The following is an 18,699-nucleotide window of genomic DNA, read 5'->3' as shown; positions in this document are numbered from 1 at the left end:
CGGGGCTAGGGAGCGGTGCAGGGATGCACTGCGGGGCTGTGGAGCAGGGCTGCGGTGCGGGGCTGCGGTACAGGGCTGCGGTGCGGAGCTAGGGCGCAGAGCGGGGCTGCGGTGCGGGGCTGCGGTGCGGGGCTGCAGTGCGGGGCTGCGGTACGGGGCTGCGGTGCGGGGCTGCGGAGCGGTGCGGGGCTGCGGTACGGAGCTGCGGTGCGGGGCTGCGTTGCGGGGCTGCGGAGCGGTGCGGGGCTGCGGTACAGGGCTGCGGTGCGGGACTGCGATGCGGTGCGGGGCTGCGGTACGGAGCTGCGGCGCAGGGCTGCGGTGCGGGGCTGCGGGACTGCGATGCGGTGCGGGGCTGCGATGCGGAGCTGCGGTGCGGGGCTGCGGGGCCGCGGTGCGGGGGAAGGCTCGTCGGTCCCAGGTGGGTGGGTCCGTGTGCCGGCGCTCCCTGTCCCTTTAACAAACTGCTGTGCCGCCCGTCTGCGCGGAGTAAATTTCATCCTGTCATCAGGTCGCGGAGGAGGAGTTTGTTAATGTTCAGTTTGCTCAGTGGATCGATGTTTGCTGGCATCGCCTCGCCCTGCCTGTGTCTCTGTGTGTGTGTGTGTGTGTGTGTGTGTGTGTGCGTGTGTGTGTGCGCGTGTGCGCGTGTCTGTGTGTGCGCGCGTGTGTGTGTGAACAGCAGATTTCCTTCCCTGCGAAGCCTCCCTGTCCTCTCCCATCTCACTCACTGCCTGGCATCTGACAGCACGGAACCTGCAGCGCTCCGCACACACACGCACACACCGCGCACACCGCTCCGCCATACAGCTCTGCGAGGAGGAGGAGGAGAGGAGAGGAAAGGGAGGAAGCAGACAGCCCCACAGGCTTTTTTTTTTTTTTTTTTTATTTTTTTTTCCCCTCACCCAGAGCTGCCTTTTTAATATATACATATCTATTTTGTTATTTATTTATTACCGTTCTCTGGCACTGTGGGCGCCTTTCAGTTGCTCCTTGAGCTTGGATGTTTGAATCAAAGCAAAGCAAGTGTTGCAACAGTTAAAAAAAAAAAAAAAAAAAGCCAACAAAAAAAAAAAAGAGAGAGAGAAAAAGAAACCTAGATCGCTAAAATAAAATAAAAAAACCAAACAGGTTCCTATCAGTGAAGTAGAAAGGAGGGGGGCAGGGGAGGATTGAGGGGGGTGTTGGGGAAAGCAGCTGAGAGGCAGAGACAGAGAAACACGACTCAGGAGCGTCTCAGGGCTCTCGGATCTGGGGACAGAAGTGAGATTGGAGAAAGTAGAGCGATGCCAAGGAGGAAACAGCAAGCACCCAAACGGGCTGCAGGTAAGGAGAAGCCATCCACTTACACAGCCTCTGTCTCTCCGCTCCTTCCAATCCTAACCCCCCATCTTTATTATTATTTAGGGTCACCCTTGCTTTTCCGGGCTGGATCTTTATTTATTTATCCCCCTCCCCCTCCCTTTCCCTCCGTAACTCCGTGAAGCCCAGTTTCATCCCTTATTGCCAAGATCTTTACTCTGCCATGGGCTGTCCCCTTCCACTCCGTCCCCGCTGCCTCCAGCTCCGAGCTCCCATCCTGCCCTGGCTAAACTTTACCCCCAACTTTCTTCCACTCGGCTCCTCTTCTCCCCTTTCCCTTTCCCGATCCGAAACCAGCCTCCTATTTGCTTCCCTCTTTAGCTTTTTCTTTTTTTTTTAATCCACCCTTCTTTATTTTTTTCCCCTCCTTTTTTTTTTCTTTTTTTTTTTCTTTTTTTTTTTCCTTTTAAATCGTGTGTTTCGCGAAGTGGGTCGGTGTGTTTAATCTTTTATTTCGCCGTGTTCCTGGTGGCAGTGCTGGCCGGGTGAGTGTGTGTGTGTGTGCGCGTTGTGTATGCCTGAAATAGTACAGGGACTGTCTCTGCTGATGAACCCAGTGGGGAAGTTCAGCCTTTGATCATCAGTGGTGAAAATTGCAACAGGAAATAAAATGAAACGTTCTGACTGTTAGTAGACAATCCACATTTTCAAATCAAATCCTTCTTTTGTTTTGTAGCCGAGTTTATAGATTTGCACATGCCAAGTGGTTTTGCAATTTTTTTATTTTTTTTTTAAAGAAGAAAATAGTTTGCAACTTTGGGAGTGTTTTGTTTTGTCGTTTGTAGGGTGTTCTTTTTCTTTTGGGGGCCAAGAAAAAGAAACAGATGAGTAGGCCTGTACAGTAAATCTTTTCAAAGAGTTTTCTCCCGGGCTGCTTAATTGCTTTTTATTTTTTTTTAATAATGTGGTGGGGTTTTGTTTCTGGGAAGCGCAATATGGAAGTTCATTTTTCTTCTGCCAGACCCACCCACTGAAAAATCAGCTTTCCAGTTGATTGCCAGCTTTGATTTGACATTTGATTGATCACCTGTCATCTTGCTGCCTTTGATCTATTCATTCTTGATATATATCAATAAATCATTCACCATGGTAACCCAAGTGCCAATGACGTAAGGCTTGCCCTCTAGATTCTCTTAGCCAGACATGCACAATTATTATCTTGTTTGGCTTTTAATGTAGGCGGGTTTTTTCCCTTCTTTTTTTTCCTTTGTGTCCTTCATCAGATTTGTTCTCTTAAGAAAACTAATATTTTAAGTTTTTAGTTTGAAAATTGTTTACTAATTTTTCCTCCCCCTTCCGAATATTTTCCAGGTATAGCATATATAGCATAGTACAAGTGGGACAAAATGTGTGGGCAAGTTTAGTGGCATACTTGAATAAACTTTGAAAAGTAGTACTTGGGATTCATTGAAAGGTAAATGTTATTTCAGAGAAGCATAACTTCTATAAAGTTACATATTTTGCCATCTTCATGTAGGTTTAGGACAATGGTATGCAGGCAAAGCCTATTGGGACGTGACCAAAGGTACCTATGCAGGTTGCTGCTGTGATTCCCTGCGAGAAAAGATCCCCTTTAACCGTAAATAATAGTTAAGCTAGAAGTGCGTATATGTGTATCAGAATAATTTTCTGAAGTGTTCCTATTATTGTTTTATTCACAAAGAGGTTATATCTGAATAAGGCATTGATGTTTTCAAGTTGCAGGATAAATAGCTATTTTTTCATGGATGCTGATCATCACAGTGACAGTGCTAGAATTGCTCCTTTTTTCCTCTCTGTCAGGAGTACGAGCCTTCATTTTATTCTGTTTTCAAAGTAGAATTTTCACTGGGGGGTGTGTGTAGTATCATTTTGTAGAAGGGGCACCCTGTTCTTTTTTAGAAATGTAAGCTACAGAGTAAGTAAATTTTTGTGAGCAAAGCCCATGTTGTTGTTTCCCGGAATTTCCCTGCTGAGAATACAGTAAGATATGTTTTCATCCAGAATGCTACAGTATTTTTGAGACCTTTAATGACAAGGTAGAAATTTGAATGACCAGAATAACATCTCTTCTTTCTTATGCTCAGTATAAATTGTGCATTGCTTTTCAGTGGTGCCTTTCTTTGATTATATTTGTCCTCAGATCAATGTTGTTTCAGGTGCAAAAAATACTACAAATGCAGTCTGGTTTCATCCAGCATAACTGATTTGAAGTAGGTTTATACATTTGCAACAGTTCTGCTCTGAAGTTGTATTTGTGTGTTTGTAGGGGGTAAGGGAGGGGTTCAAAGAGCAGACTTGCCTGTTGTGTATAGTTCTGAAAACTGACTTTAATATTTAGGAATAATACTGAGGTGCTGGTTTGTATGGTGAGAAATACCTCAAAGTGACAGTAGACAGATTGTGCAATAAGAAATTAATTGCTCATCTGGGCTGATAGCAAAGCTGCTTATTCCTTTTATTTAAAGGAGTTAATACATTATATATTACTTAATTTTCACTTTTATTTATTTTTAGTCGTGCAAGATCAAAGGTATCAGTTGCACTGCATTTTGTCTTGATGGCAGCAGAGATATTGAAGAGAAGTTTGCAACTTTCAGCTTCTTTTAGATAGTTTACCTCCAATGGAAGAAAAATGATAAGACTTATGATTCTGGACATGCCTGCTTTTGTCACTGCTTAAAATTAAATACTATGCACAACTGTAAATAATTACTGCCATGCACTGACTTTGAAAGCAGGTTTCTAGTTTGATTAATGAATAATGTAAAGGTTAGAGAGAACCAGCGAGTGAATCAGAAGTGAAGTCCTGCTGCTAGATGAAAATCTATCTAGAGAAATACACATGGCAATTTTGTCCTTTTCTATTATTAATTTTAAGCCTTGTATTCTTAGGAAATATATTACAGACCATTGTAATGAAATGAGGTCGTGTAATTGGACAAATGGGGCACTATTTATGTTTGATGATGGGTATTTTTGATCTCAAATTACACTTTTTTAAGACCCTTTATTTCACGTCAACACCAAAACTATGTCAAATGCATTTTGATCTGTCCAGGGCCGAATCTTTTGTGAATCGTCATTCTTTTTTGAGATCGTCATTTCCATTTCGATAATTCTTGAAGCAGATAGTTACAGCCCTTTGTATCAGCGCCTGCTTTAGTATCATACTTCTGTTTACAATGAGCAACCCATTTGTGTTGTAGCTTTCACCCAAGTGACTCACAAAGGGCTTTTCAAACTGCAGGTCTGATTCTTCTTCTGCTCAGGTGCAAATCAAAAATAGCCTTAGTGGCAGCATCAGTGCAGTTGCAACGAGTACTGTCTGCTCCTGCGAGTAAGAGGAGACTCAGGCCCAGCAAGTACTTCATCCTTCAATGAAATGCAGCCACCTCTGGGGCAGAAGTCTTGTAATGATGCCATAACAAATGGTAATATATTAGCAGAAGGGTGGAAAAAAGGGTGGGAGCAAAGCGGAATTGCTATTCAGATTTTATTCCTAGAGGTATGAAATAGCTTTCAAACACAATTTCAGTGGATTAAACTCTCCTTTCCCCTGCAGCTTGTTTAAATGTGCATATTTTATTTTGTGATCATGAATTGCTAGTTTGCCTTTTTAAAGCCTCCAAAGAGGAACGTGGACGTAACGCCTCTTTCGGCTGAAATTTTGTATTTCTTCTTTTCTTTCCCTCCTAGCTCTAATAGGCTATCCAAGAACCAAAGCTCTGGAAAAGTACAGCAGGAACAGATATCAGTCGCATTCATTTTGTTTAGTGGAGCTGTAGAATAGCATAGTTTTGAGTTTGGAAGAGTTCTCATAAATCTGTAAGCAGGAGACTGTTACCAGTCAGTACTTTAAAGCTGCAGTTTGCACCTTAGTAGTAAGAGGTTATTTAAGATAGAAACATATTTAGAAAGTGAAATTCTATTTCTTCAGAGAGCAGAGTAAATGACCGGCTGGGTCTGATGTGTGTGTTTCTGTGATGAGAGGAAGCAATGTATACGTGTATTAATAACCAAGACCTTTGTGGCTTTCCGAATGTTATTTGCATCCTTTATTATAGTGGCAATAGAAGCAGGTTCCAAGCGAGCAGTACTGACTGAAACTGTAGAAATGGCAGCACTGCTTTGTTTAAACATCCTCCAGAAAAGCAAGTGCACATCAAAACCACCTAAATAGCTCATGCCTCAGAACCTTTCAGTTACTGTGCACATCACGATGCTGACAGATGACAAAAAAAGCCAAGGTGTTCACAAACTAAAGGAGCCTTTAAATCCTGATTAATTAAATATATTCCAAAATAGGTACTTTTGCAACTAAAGAGGCACCAAAATTAGCTGCCATCTGTGTAAATTCTGTAATTGGCTACTAAGCCCGAAGCTGCTATGTAATTTTTTTCCATGTCAAAACTCAGGCCTGGATGGGACAATTTGGAATAACGTTCATTTTAGCTACTGTTTCCTTATTTCAATTTTACTTTCACATATCAAACCACAGTATATTATCAGGATATAAAGAGCGGGACTCACCAAGAGTTCAGCCCCTGCAACTGTGGTATAAAAGATGTTTCCATCAGTAAATAACACAATTTTATAGCGCTTTTAAAAACATATTCATTGTCAGAAATTCTTTTGCGTGAACGCTCTCCCTCTTCTGTGCTCTCTAAGCGAAACGCCCGTTTTCTTCAAACCAGCAGGATTTTGGTAGTACCTCCGGGCACTTTCTCCTCCTGATTTTTGCTCTCATTAGTAGCACCCACCTCAAGTAACTGTTTCCCTTAGAAGAGGTCCCTGGAGTTCTTCTGTAGCACAGGGCCAGGGTGAGACTTTCTCCCGTCATTTTACTTCCTATCCCGATGAGGACATCACTCTCAGAGAGCAACTCCAGACCCGCGGAAAAAAAAAAAAGCTGTCAGTTGCTGTGGCTGCAATTCCCAACTTAGCAGCAGCAGAGGGAATGGAACTGTACTCTATCAATTACAGTTGGAACCAGAGGCTAAACACTTATTGTGTTAAGCTATTGTGCAGATCTTAAGAGCTCAAATGTAAAAAAAATACCATGTCAGCTAGTGGAGGGGAGAATAAGACCTGGTTCTTCTACTGGATGATGTATTATTAGCAACTGCGAAGTAAAATGATTCAAATTCTATTTAATGCCTCTCGGGTTGAGACATGTGTGTACCATATTATGCCTTAAAAAGGGGGATCCTACAGACCTTACTGCTAAAATAAGCCTTTGTTTTCCCCTCTTCTCTGCAAAATGAAAATTTTTGTGAAGTTTTCCCTCTAAAATATGCTCATGCAAGCAGAGGGACATTTTCATCTGTCTCCAGATCTGATACAGGAGTCAACTGGAAACACATTACGCTCTCAGCTGAAGTCTTACATTTCATTCGTGCAAGAGCAGTGATTTTTCATTACCTATTTAATTACAATAATTTACATGAGAGTGGGTCCAGTTCTGCAGCTCTTACTCAGCACTTTGCCTCAGTGGGTAACTGGCCTGTGTAAAGACTGTTTATATAAGGCTGGACTGTTTAGCTACGAAATCGAATGTATATATGTTTCTTTCCTAATGTTTGCCTCTGAAAGGGGCAGAATTCTACCTTGAAGCTTTAAATCTAAGGAAGGTTCTGCTTGTAACTTTTGTACCTAAGGGTTGCATGCTTTTCTTTTCTGAAGGCTGTACGACAGAGACATTTTGCTTGCTCAACTAACTTCACTTTTCAAACACGTTTCCATTTTTTATGTTAATTATTGAATGCCATTTCTTGATACCAGTAGATGATACAGTCTTTTAAAGAACCCTTTTTTAACGTGCAGTGAAATGTTGTAGACACAAGCAGTGTGTACAACTCTGGTACGTGTGTGACGACACTTTTGCAAATCGGAAGCCTAAAAGTTCCATTTAGTTTTCGGGACTAAAGTCAGTTCTTTCTCACTACAGTGACCTCTGAGTTGAGGCTGTTGGATCTGGGCACCGAGTCATTTTTACTGTCTTATAATAACGGCTTCTGCAACTCAGAAATACCTTGACAGCGAATGGTGTATTTTTGAAGGTTTCAAGGAGAAACGCATCATAGAAGCACACTGTTTCCCTTTAGATTTACACATCCCTCTTTAACTGTTGCTGGCTTTTCATCCGTTACCTTGTGAGATTTTTCAGGCAGAAAGAAGTGGAAAAACTGGTCCTATGATCTAAGTATTACATTAAGTATTTCATTTAGAAAAATGAAGAGAATCTTTGTTTCCCTTAAAGAGTTGTTTCCCCCCCTTTGCCCTAGGGAAAAAAAGTCACAAGAATGGCTTCAAAAGGACAAGATTAGATTGTGAAAAATGCATAGTTTATAATGTGCAGCACCCGACGGTCCTAAGTGTTTGTGAAATTCCACAGTTAAATAGAACAAACAGTTCCAAATGTATTGGAAATAGATCCTTTTCAGGTATGCAGACGTATATCCCTGCAAAAAGGGGAGACAAGCACCTGCCTGGAAGAGAGATGCATGGCTTTTATTGATAGAAGCTGGAAAGCTCAGTTGTTTAAAGCAGTTTTTGATTATTTTACCAATATTTGCCCAAGTGTTAAAATTCCTGTGATGTTAGGAGTTGTGTCCACTAGAAGTCCTTTGTTAGTATTTATTTTCTGTAAACCCTCAGCTTCTGGAGTCTGGTGATTATGCAAGTGCCTAATAGGCATTTTAAAAGGAAAACTTATGTTCACCTCCTTGCTTTGGAGGACTAAGGAGCTTGAAAACATGCAGCCTAGGAGTTCTTATCCTAGAAGAAAAATCTAGAGATCATGAGAGTCATGACTCTCAAAGTGACTGTTTTTAACATCTCATAATTTTCATCTCGTCTCTTGATTTTTGAGGGTGTGCTTCGTGATTTTTGGATAAACAAGGTTGGCAATATTGCTTTTGACTTATTCTGATGATTAACTGGTGTATGTCTGTGTATATAATTATAGACATGTACATACATAATGCCAATAAGCAAAATACACGATGTAATGATGGAGTGGAGTTACGTGAATAGTAGCTCTGAATTTGTATTGCTATAAACAAAGTAATTTTGAGAGATCAGACCATTGGTTCTTGAGGGGTGGTTTTCAATTGAAGTTTTGTGGAGATAGTTTCTAGTGGCAATTAAATCTAGACAGTTAATAGCCAGTAACTATTCTTTAAAGCCTAAACACTTGCGAGACCTACGAGGAATGCACAGCCTGTCTTTTTCTTCAGCTGTAATCAGTCTAAACTTTATTGAAAAAAAAACCCCTTACAACTAGCAACATTAATGCTTTATTTTTATTGTATTAATGCAAATGAGATGCTGACTTCTTTCTTTCATCTCCATGGCTTGTATCTATTATAGCTGTATCTTATTGCTTTCTGTGTCTTTTCTCCCTGTGTTCTGTAAACTGCTATCATCTAATGATACTGAGGCTCATTAAAGTTACTCATGATGCTAAAGAGACTATGGGAAGCATCCTTAGCTCTAGAAGGATATAGAAAAGCAAAACTGTTGAGTGTATGAGGAAAACTAATCCAGATCAACCCTTCCTTTCCCATTTAGGAAACCGTTAAAACTGGCAGGTCAAAGAGTAAGAAAGAACTTGCAGGATGGACTGTGTAGTAGAAAGAACAGGTTTGTTTTAATACACATCCCTACCTGACAAAGACGAAAAGCAATAAAATTTTAAGGAGCTTTCTGGCTCTTCCTGCATCTCCCTCAAAAGACTTATTTAATTGAAAAGCCTGTTGTGCTTGTTTTTATGAATCTGAAAGAGAAAAGGGGCAATTTTGCACAAGGCCTAATATTCCAGCGCAATATAATCAGAACTCTTTCTGGGTGCTTTTTAAGTCTCTCTGTTCATATAAAATTAAGACCCACTTATCTTAAATTGTAGTAAATCTCATTCAATATTGCTTTCATAACTTAAAAAATGCCGTTAAATATTCCCAGAGCAACTTTGCTGAAGTGATATTTGGTCTGTTTATATGGAATCGGTGCAGAATTTCTATTCAAAAGGAGCAGCACATGGTTCTAGTTTTTAATGAAAATAATTAAATTCTTTGCAATACCCTGATAGCAAAGATTTTTTTTCTAGTGAAATTCTGCCTAGAGGAGATCAGAATGAAAATCTGTGCATTGGTACAGTGTGGTATGTGCAGGCAACAAGCCTATTTCTGTCACTTACCCTCCATTTGGACAGAAGGATTTTCTCTTTTTGCTAGAAAGATTTTGCTTTGAATTTTCCATATATAAATTATTTTGTGTGAATTACACCGGGAATCACCACCACAATTCGTAAGACCTGCAATTTTCTTTGCACATATAGGAAGAACCCATTTACCTCCCGCAGCGTGAGTGGACTTCACAGAAAAGAGCTGGATCTTTTCATGACGTATAGTTTTGTATTGAAGAAACATAACCTTATGCTAGCTGGTACACTGGTCTACCAAAATTAATTTTTTATGTGTTTTTCAGCCGTGACATAACATTTATAAGCACGGTACAAGTAGCATTAAATTAACATGTGTATGGAGAAAGTAGCTAAGTAGTTATATTGATCATCTGTAGCATTAAATGCTAAAAAATTAAAAGCTTTCTAGTGCTTTTGATTAGCTGCATGGTTCCTGCTCGTATGTGTGTGCGTTGTTAGGGAGCGGAGTAATATTTCTTCACATTTAGCACCTTTCTTCCAAGGATTTCTTACTAATGCTGTGCACTCCTCAGAATAACCTCAGTGAAGCAGAATATTTTTTCCCCTATTTTCCAGAAAAGCGAATTGAAGTCAGGAGGTATTGGCTGATTTGCTCAAGGTCAAGGTGCATTTGCTCCTAATTCCCTGCTCTAGGTACTAGATCACATTTCTATCAGCAGTTCACTTCCAGGAGCAGAAGCCGGGCTGGGGGCTGGAGGCATCCACATGCCTTCTGCTGGGGTGAGAAAGGGGAGCAGAAGCGCCGGAGAATCATCCGGGGAGGGGAACTGGGAAGGCAGTTTCATCTCTTCTGTGCAACTCCCAGTGACAGAGGAGGCGACACTTTGCTCATGTCCAGGAGCTCCCAAAAGTGGGAGGACTCAGTGAAAGAAAGCAGAGCTCTGTTAACGAGCCAAGGGAGCTTTACTAGGCAATAGTTTTAAGCAGAATCATTTAAATTCTTTAACTTCCCTAGATTATCCTGACATGCGTTTTTGGTTAGTGGTAAGTTTCAGGACCAGAGAATTTGGTTATGGTTACTTTTCCGCCCATATGCCATTCTACATTTCTTTGTCAGACCTGGGATCTAGTTTGTGTTTCTGACAGTAAATAGTAAATTGCCCTGAGAAATATGCAAAACCCAGTACAGTTGCAACTAAACAGGACATACAAATTTTCCTCCACCCAGACTGCCAGAGGTGGTTGGAAGTCTCTGGTAATAAAGTTGGAGGCTCTGATATTTTTAAGTCAGCTTCTAATGTTAGAAGACTAAATCCTTGCATGGGCATCTAAAGACAGACCTTGATTTTCAAAAGCTTTTCGCACCGAGCAGTTCCCATGGATGTTCCTCAGTTCCCTCTCAGGTTTAAACAGGAATTGTTAAGACTTGATCAAAGGCAGCGTTATTTTTCTAAAGAGGAGATGTATGTAGTTCCTATAGAAGAATTATGATGCAAGTAATAGCCTATGGATTCATTAAGGATTGTTTATGTTTATTTTCACACTATATTACCTTTCAGGAATGGCCGTTTGAGCCATTATATTGACAGGAACTCAGAATAAATCTTAGGTAATATAGGGCTAATCTGCCATACCTAGGAGACCACCTGCTACCCTCTCAAACGGAGGCAAGAACGTTCAGTGCTGAATCACCAGGTAGGGCTTTCTTCTCTGGAGCTGGGGACTTGGGAAGCTCTCCCATGGCTCCTTTTCATATGGAAATTAATGCTTGCCTCTATTTCTGAATAGTAGGTTATTAGAGTTCGTATGCAAATTCCCAGAATGGGAATTTGCCTCTCTTTGATAATTGATATAATAATATATATTTTAGTGGTCCAAAGTCCTTGAGCTTGAGCCTTGTATGCGTAATTTATGTTTATTTCTTACTGTTATTAACTGTAATTTAGTTGTTGCCGCCTTTCATTGCCTTAGATTGAAGGGAGTGTCTCTATCCCATTGCCCCTCCACAAACAATGCCCTTTTAGGGTTCCTTATCCTGTATCCTTGCCCAGACATTTCCTAGCCTGTCAAATACTGTCATTTATTCCTTACAGATCATTCACAGTACGTCTCCTGTTGCACACACAAATAAGGAACAAATGCAATCAGGATGCATCATCGTTTAGCATAACAAATAAAAGCCGATCTGTGCAGATTTCCCTTAAAGCATCTCTTAATACGTATTGTCAAAATGTCTGAAGATGTCTTTTACTCATAAGCGTTTAATTATTTGTGACAATTAAACTAATATTCAGAGCAGGAAAAAATGAGAGTATTAAATATTTTCTCTTGTCAAAAGCTAACAAAACATCACCTGACATAGCAAACTCCTTCGATTTTGAATTTCAAATGTGCCTTATAACTGAAAAAGCATTTGAACAAAATTATGGGGCTTCGTTTCACAATTTGGATCCACAAATGGACTTTGTATTGGATTTGAGGAAATTATGTTTTAAAGACCAGACCAAAATTTAAGGGCACATCATTAAAGTGTGTATCAGTAATGAGCAGCTGAATACTCGATGATGAAAAAGGAGTTCCTATCAATTTTTAAGTCTGCACTGAAGACTTAAGGCCAGAGGCCCCTGTGACTCAGTCAGGAACTCAGATCTGGATTTGTATCCTCAGACAGTTACTGTTTTAGTTGTGCGTGAGAAAAAGCAGCTCAGATAACAAAGACTAAGTCATCAACCTTGTCTGTGTTCAGAATTATAAAGTTTTTTTTGTTGTTGTTGTTTTTGTCTGGTGATCTCTGTAACTGGATGGACTGTTTGAAGTGGAGAACCAACGTGCTGTGGATGGGGCAGAACAGGCAGCCAGAGCTGCTGCCCAGGGCTCAGCACCTTCGCTTGCCTGGCAGCCCTTTCATGTGGTAAAAGTTCTCTTATGTGATAATGAAAAGAGGAAAAAAATTTAGGGAAGATCTTGAAAATATCAGAAAATAAATAGAGGCCCTGAGAGCAGCGTTGTATGGATGCTGAGGTACTGCATAGCCCCAGGCACGGCAACAATAACATCTATATTATAGGAGCAACAGTTCCTGTACTCCGGATTGTTTAGAGTTATCTGTTGAGAGGCTTCATTTGTACTGGTTCAAGTATTTCCAGTTCTGAGCTGCTGACAGCAACCGTTTCCATTATCAAAATCTGTGTTTCCTTTCTGAAAATCTTCTTCCTGAAATTTAGGGTAGGATATTATTTTGGCCAAAAAAAAAAAAAAAAACCAAAAAACATACATCAGGATTAGTTTCAAAGCTTTGGGACCAGTATGCTTTCTGGCAGTGATGTGAAGATTTTTCAGAGACATCTTCTGCTTTCCCTGAGAAAATCCACCCAAATTTGTCTAACTTCTAAAATCTAAAAGTTGCTGTTGCCAAAGAATTTTTACAGGGTGACACAGCATTTTCCAACATGCCGCGTCCACCACGCATGCTCTGTTCTTGATTTCTCGTTTTCAGTTACATTCCCTTAAAATACGTTTTAGCTGGGGGTGAGGAGGACAATTGCTTTCCCTGCTGCAGAGGCAGCGGTGGGGCTGAACAGCCAAAGGAGAAGGCAGGGATGGTCTGTCGCGCGTGTTTAGCCGGGGTGGAGGCCCTGAGATGGGGAGCAGGGAAATTTAGGAAGCAGAATATGGGCCAACAAGGGTAAGGACAGGAGAAGAGAGCATAGAATTATCAAAGATCTGTAGAAAACGGTGGTAAAAAAAAAAGCGTGCCTGACTCCATTGCACTGTCAACACAGAGTGTGATATTGAGCATCAGCTGTGGCAGTGGGTGTATCGAACAGTTTCTGCCTGGATTAAGACCTGGGTGGAAGTAAGTGTGGTTCCACATGTGTATTTCCCATTTTTCCCCAGCTTGCTTTTTCCGAGCCTGGCTAGGCCCTGGCTTCCCGGCAGGCAGGGAATGCACGTGTGCAGGGAATTAATCTGCCTCACCTGGGAGAGAAGGTGTGGTCTGCAGGGCTGCACCTGAGGTGGGCTCAGGGGACCCTCCCCAGGGGAAAGAGCATAAAGGTTTGCTTAAAACTCACCAGAGCTCTACCTCCCACCCCTGCCTGCTAAAGGGCAGTGTCCTGTCCCTGAGGCATTGTGCAGGCGACTCAGGAGCGGTTGCCAGCCCGTGTGGAACACCATCGGAACAGGGAAAGTCCTGATTCCTTGCCAGGAGCCTGGAGGAGATGCGGGCAGCGAGGCTCGGCGCCACGCCTTGACCGGTGAGCGTTAAACAGACACGGGGGAGATTTCAGGTAGCACACCGAGGGGTCTATGGAAGCCACCTAGAATGTGCATTAATAACAGTCTCTAAAGGGCACGGTGCCTGTGTCGAGCTGTCGGTGTGGGACCTGAGGGAGCGGAGCTGCAGGTAGGCTGGAGCAGAGCGTGTGAATTACTGGCGGTGACGATGCTGTTGTACAAAAAGTGAGCAGCTCGGAGAAAATACCAAGAATAATGCTAGGAGTTTCAACCACAGATAATCTGTTTAGATAGAAAGGGCCTGTTAGGCTGAGATCTCCTCTCATGCTGCAACATGCAAATGGCAAAGGGCTGATCCCTGTGTCGCAGAATGAGTAACTGCCGTTGGCTTCGGCAGGTGCTGCGCCCTTGCGACTCTGGCTTTTGCTTGACTTGAGGCAGGGGTTTTTATTCTGTTTCGTTTACTGCCCCGTGGGATATTTTTCACAGAAATCAAACCTTTCTGTCTGGAATTCAGTGACAAAACTTGAACCAGGATGAGAGAGAGCGGAGCAGGTTGCTTTTAGGATGTTGTGTGGTTTTGTGTCACCTCCTGAACTTGTATGTTAAATAACTAAAGTGTGGGGTTATTAATCTAGAAGTCACCCTTGTGTTACTCTTTTACTGGTTTTGTGCATTTATTAGAGATATTACAAACTCCTGGTTTGCATTGAAGGGAGGTAAATCATTTGAAGAAGTGTGTGTTGAGGGGCAGAGAGATATTATAATGCCATCAACATCATGGTGTCCGTTTGTTTGGATTAGGGACATTTTACCTTAATCATTCCCTAACATTTCTACTAAAATCCCTTCTTTTATTTTTTTATCACCGATGTGCTATAGCCAGGTAGATTTTCAATTTGTGTCTGTGTGTAAAGGGCTGAAATTTGTTGTTAGAGTGAGTATACGAAGTCTCACTTTTATATTTGTCCTCTTTCATTGTTCTGGTACATTTTCATTTTGTTAAAGTGCACTATTTTCAATATACAAAGTATGTACGGGGGAACAAGGGAGCGATTATGAGTTTCTCCAAGGCAATAAGCATCTCTTAGCCATCATCCTACAACCAGCAAAGTTCTAATACATGACATCTATATAATTAAACATAATAATTTTTTTATACAGTGATGTAATGGAGAGAGTGACCTGGACTTTGTAAAAGTTCCCTTACTTACTACCGATTCCCAAGGGCAGTGTAACATTCTAGACAGTGTTTTATATGGCCTGATTAAAATGTAACATATTTTTGCATTTCCTGTGCAGTGACCTGTTAGTGCTCATAGACAGAACACTTAAAGAACAGTTACAAGGAGACATTTCCAAATGTGCCTAATATGCGTGAGTTTTTATAACATTCTTATTTCATTTGAAATTGCAGCTACAGCAGGAACTGTTCAGATGGTGCATTGATTTAACTTTTTAATCCACTGTTTTGCTACGTCAAGTAAAATAAATGTTTGTTTTTAGCTCCGTTTTTTTTTGCATCGCTAAAACTCATAACTACTTGCTTTAAGCTAGGGATTCTAACGGGAGCTACATTATCTGAGATTTAAAGCTTGCTTTTTGTAGCTACTTTCTCACAACTCCCCCAAGAAAAAAAAATACAAAAGTACAACTTTAGCAAAAAGGGCTTTTATATCTCTATCAATTATAGAAACGCCAGCTGCAGTAGATTACAAATGTGTTTGGCTGATTGTGATGTTGTGTGGGGAAAACTGTGACATTGAGCTGGAATCTGTTCTCCCCAGTGCTACTGGGATGTTGCGCGGCTCCCTGGGCTGCAGCCGGCACTTGTGTCGAAGCTGGAGTAGTGGACAAGAGCAGGATCCGGCTCTGAGATTGCCAGATTGCATAGTGCCAGATTGAGCTCTGTATGGGCACACACATCCTGGCACTAGGGAAGGGTGTGGAGCTGCTGTTGTGTTAGCACACGAGTGCTAACCGAGTGCCATGGTGTATGCGTGTGTTTTTCTGTGAGCTGCAGCAAAAGCCACACCAGTGCGTCTGTACCAGAAACAGTGTGAGAATCACAGTGGTTATTGTTCTTTATTTTTTTATAGCCAAGATACTTGTTGCCTTTTACTTTCTGGAAGAACAAAGTGGGGAGAGAAAAGGCACCACAGGACAAATTGTTTGAGCAGCCCATAAAGATAGGGTAGCTGGAAATTGTGAAGAAAAGAAATGTGATACCAAGACAGCGATATAAGGTGGGGTATTTAGCGTTTTTGGTGCTCAGGAAGAATTAATGTAACAAAGCATGTTCAGGTCATATCCCTCTACTAATATCCTGAGGTAAAAGGGTAGCAACGTAAGGGCTTTCATTTGGTTGTGCCTTGGTTATTGTTTCATTTATCTTACTGTGCTTTTGGCCTCTCTGGGAGGACGTGGTTGGGCCCTGGTTTATTTTAACAAAGAGAAACTGACTTAGCAAAGTTCTGTGTATACTTTACAGCGAAAATGCAATTTTCTATTTTCATTTAATCCCAGGAATGTTGGTATTTTCCAGGCTGTCAAACAAATGAGTGCACTGGAGAACAGTTAGATGTGTCTGTCTAGTTCATCTATCTAATCTACCTCATTTCTACTGTGCCCATCACCATGGTGTCTAGTCAGAAAGTATCTGCCCTGATTTTGCTTTTCGTCTTTATTGGCTGTGGTTAACTTAATTGAGTCCTTAGAGCTTTCAGATTCATCTGCAAAAATAATAACAAAAACACTTTCAGAATAATGATTCATTTCGGTACTCTTACTCAGAATTTCCCCTTTCTCTTCTGAGTGTATTTGGCTAGTTGATTATTGTTGCCTTATCTAGAACAGGTTATATTGTAGAGGTGTTGTATTAAATTGGAGTTTTACCTGAGTCAGCAGTGATTCAAAACTTCATTTGGATTCTAAAGTGAATTCATTCCTGTCCTGTAACTTCCTTCTGCTTTTCTCTGCAGAAGCTGACTTCATTTACTGAGCCACCCAGTTTAGCAGCTGCATCCGTTCTGTGACCCTTTGCCATATAAAACATAGGTAAAGGTAATAAAAAGTAATAGAAATAGTGGCTTCAAAAAATATATCTTCATTTGTAAGCCCTGTTTTCTGTTAAATTTAATTACTTCTCTCTCTGCCAATTAGGTAAAAATGCGTTGTAAGACATAAGTGAGCGGTGTTCCAAAAGCAGAGGTCTGAGATCCATGCTAAGGGGAGAAAAAAAATCCCACTGATGATTAGCAGTGTGTGTGCATGTGGTTCTCGTGATCTGTGTGTGGGGAGAATGTGCTGCAGTGGGGCTCTGTGGGACTGCCAGCAGCGCTCAGCCCATCGCTGTGAGCGGTCACAGTAATTTTAGAACCATGTCTGCTGGGCACACGGTGGCATTGAACAGTTGTGCTACCGTCTGCTTTTGAAAAATGTGGCCTAAGTAGTAATCAGTCTGCAGAAGTCAATAAAGTTTCGTGTTGAAGAGGCTGAATAACCAGTGTGGTGCTCACTGAGGGAAAGAGTTCACTGAAAATGCTGCGAATGTGGCTTTCTCAGCTATAATTGAATTTGATTTCAACTGTGCAGTTACATACAGCCCCTTTAATACTCCTCTCCTACTCGTGTTGAAAGTGTCTTTATAAACTTACCCCTCAAAGATAATTTCATTGTGAGCCAGATGTTTCGTATGCGACAGTGATTCCTAATCCCATCTAGCCTGGCAGATCACAGATTCCCAGCCCATGGCCTCAGCATGTGACGTGAGTTCACACAAACACAGTAAACCATCACTCTGGCTGTTTGGTTAGTCCTGGAGTGATCAAGTAAGAGATGGATTACTCTTTACAAGATTTAATTTCATCTTCTGGCTATTTGCAGTGGACCAAAATGTGGACGTGATTATGTTTCACAGATTTTTGTGCGATTTAGAACAAAAATTATTAGCAGAGCTGGCTCAGCAAGGAATTTCTGATGTAATCTATACCAGTTACAAGCAAGGGGTGTGGTAATAGGAAAAGAAAAAGGAGGGCTAAGTGTTTATCCCGGTTGACTGAGACAGAAAACAGGACTGGCAGGATGACAAACTGGCATAACCTTACACTAGAAAGTGCAGCGATTCCAACAAAAGTTCCTGCCATAATGCATGGCTTTTAAAAGAGACAGGCATAGGAGAGCATAGTTTCTTGGTGCATCCTTCAGCATAGCTAAAGCAGACTGTATCGTATACTTTCTTCAGGAACTTTGGCAGCATGTATGTTAAATAAGTGTTAGGAACTGGGTTTCAGGGTTTGGGGGATGGGGTTGGTAGAAGAGATATATGAAAAATAGATTGATGTTTGATACATGACCACTTAATTTCCCCGGTAACAGTACTGTAAAACACTTTTTCATCAGCTGTGTTAGGAACAGTGACAGATGAAGATTTCTGAAGTTTTCCATAGCTCAGATATAAATACTTCATACTGCACTGAAGGTTTCAGGATGCTATATAAATAACAGAATTTCCCAAGCTAATGTTCCCACCTTCCCTATGATGCAGACATTTTTTCCTTATCCCCGTTTCCTCTGTGGGTGAGCTGTGCCACAGAGATGTTTAATGACTCAGCAGAAGGGTCAAGAATAGAGTTCAGGATTTCTGGCTCATTGCAGTGACCTCTAAAAGGTTACATGGTCATCACGGTCCTAAAAGTTTTGCTATTTGCTGGGGTCTTTGGTAAACTGTGTGTATGTACAACATTAACAAAAGCCAGGATTCCAGCAAAAAAACCTCAGTTCTTATAAGATGTCTGCTTTTTCCTACCTCCAGGATGTAATTTCTAGATAAAATCAAGATTAAATGAAGGTGGCACAGAGTATTGTTCATAGGGCTCAGACAGCTGTTGGAGCACAAGATACTTCCGCCTATGCCAAACGCGTTCCCTGGGACAGAGCCGCAGCCTCTCCCACCC

At 41.4% G+C, this 18,699-nt stretch overlaps 1 protein-coding gene across 4 annotated transcripts in view; it reads left to right on the top strand.

Annotated features, from left to right (window-relative positions):
* Positions 1 to 1,193: 1,193 nt before the first annotated feature.
* The window catches only part of TSHZ2 (teashirt zinc finger homeobox 2), a 228,119-nt gene continuing 210,613 nt past the window's right edge, over positions 1,194 to 18,699 (top strand). For 3 of the 4 annotated variants that reach the window (XR_008452571.1, XM_054081328.1, XM_054081329.1), the window contains exon 1: positions 1,194 to 1,326. Coding sequence is in view for 3 of the 4 variants with exons in the window: in XM_054081328.1 (XP_053937303.1) it covers positions 1,287 to 1,326 (40 nt within the window). In the remaining variant the exon portion in view is untranslated. Of the gene's footprint in view, positions 1,327 to 1,854; positions 1,989 to 18,699 lie in introns of those variants that run through there. The other variant, XM_054081330.1, reaches the window with a different exon arrangement.

Source organism: Cuculus canorus, chromosome 16 (genome assembly GCF_017976375.1).
Source record: "Cuculus canorus isolate bCucCan1 chromosome 16, bCucCan1.pri, whole genome shotgun sequence".
NCBI classification, from domain to species: Eukaryota; Metazoa; Chordata; class Aves; order Cuculiformes; family Cuculidae; genus Cuculus; species Cuculus canorus.
Note: the sequence above shows the minus strand (reverse complement) of the source record. Positions and strands in the feature narration are given on the sequence as shown.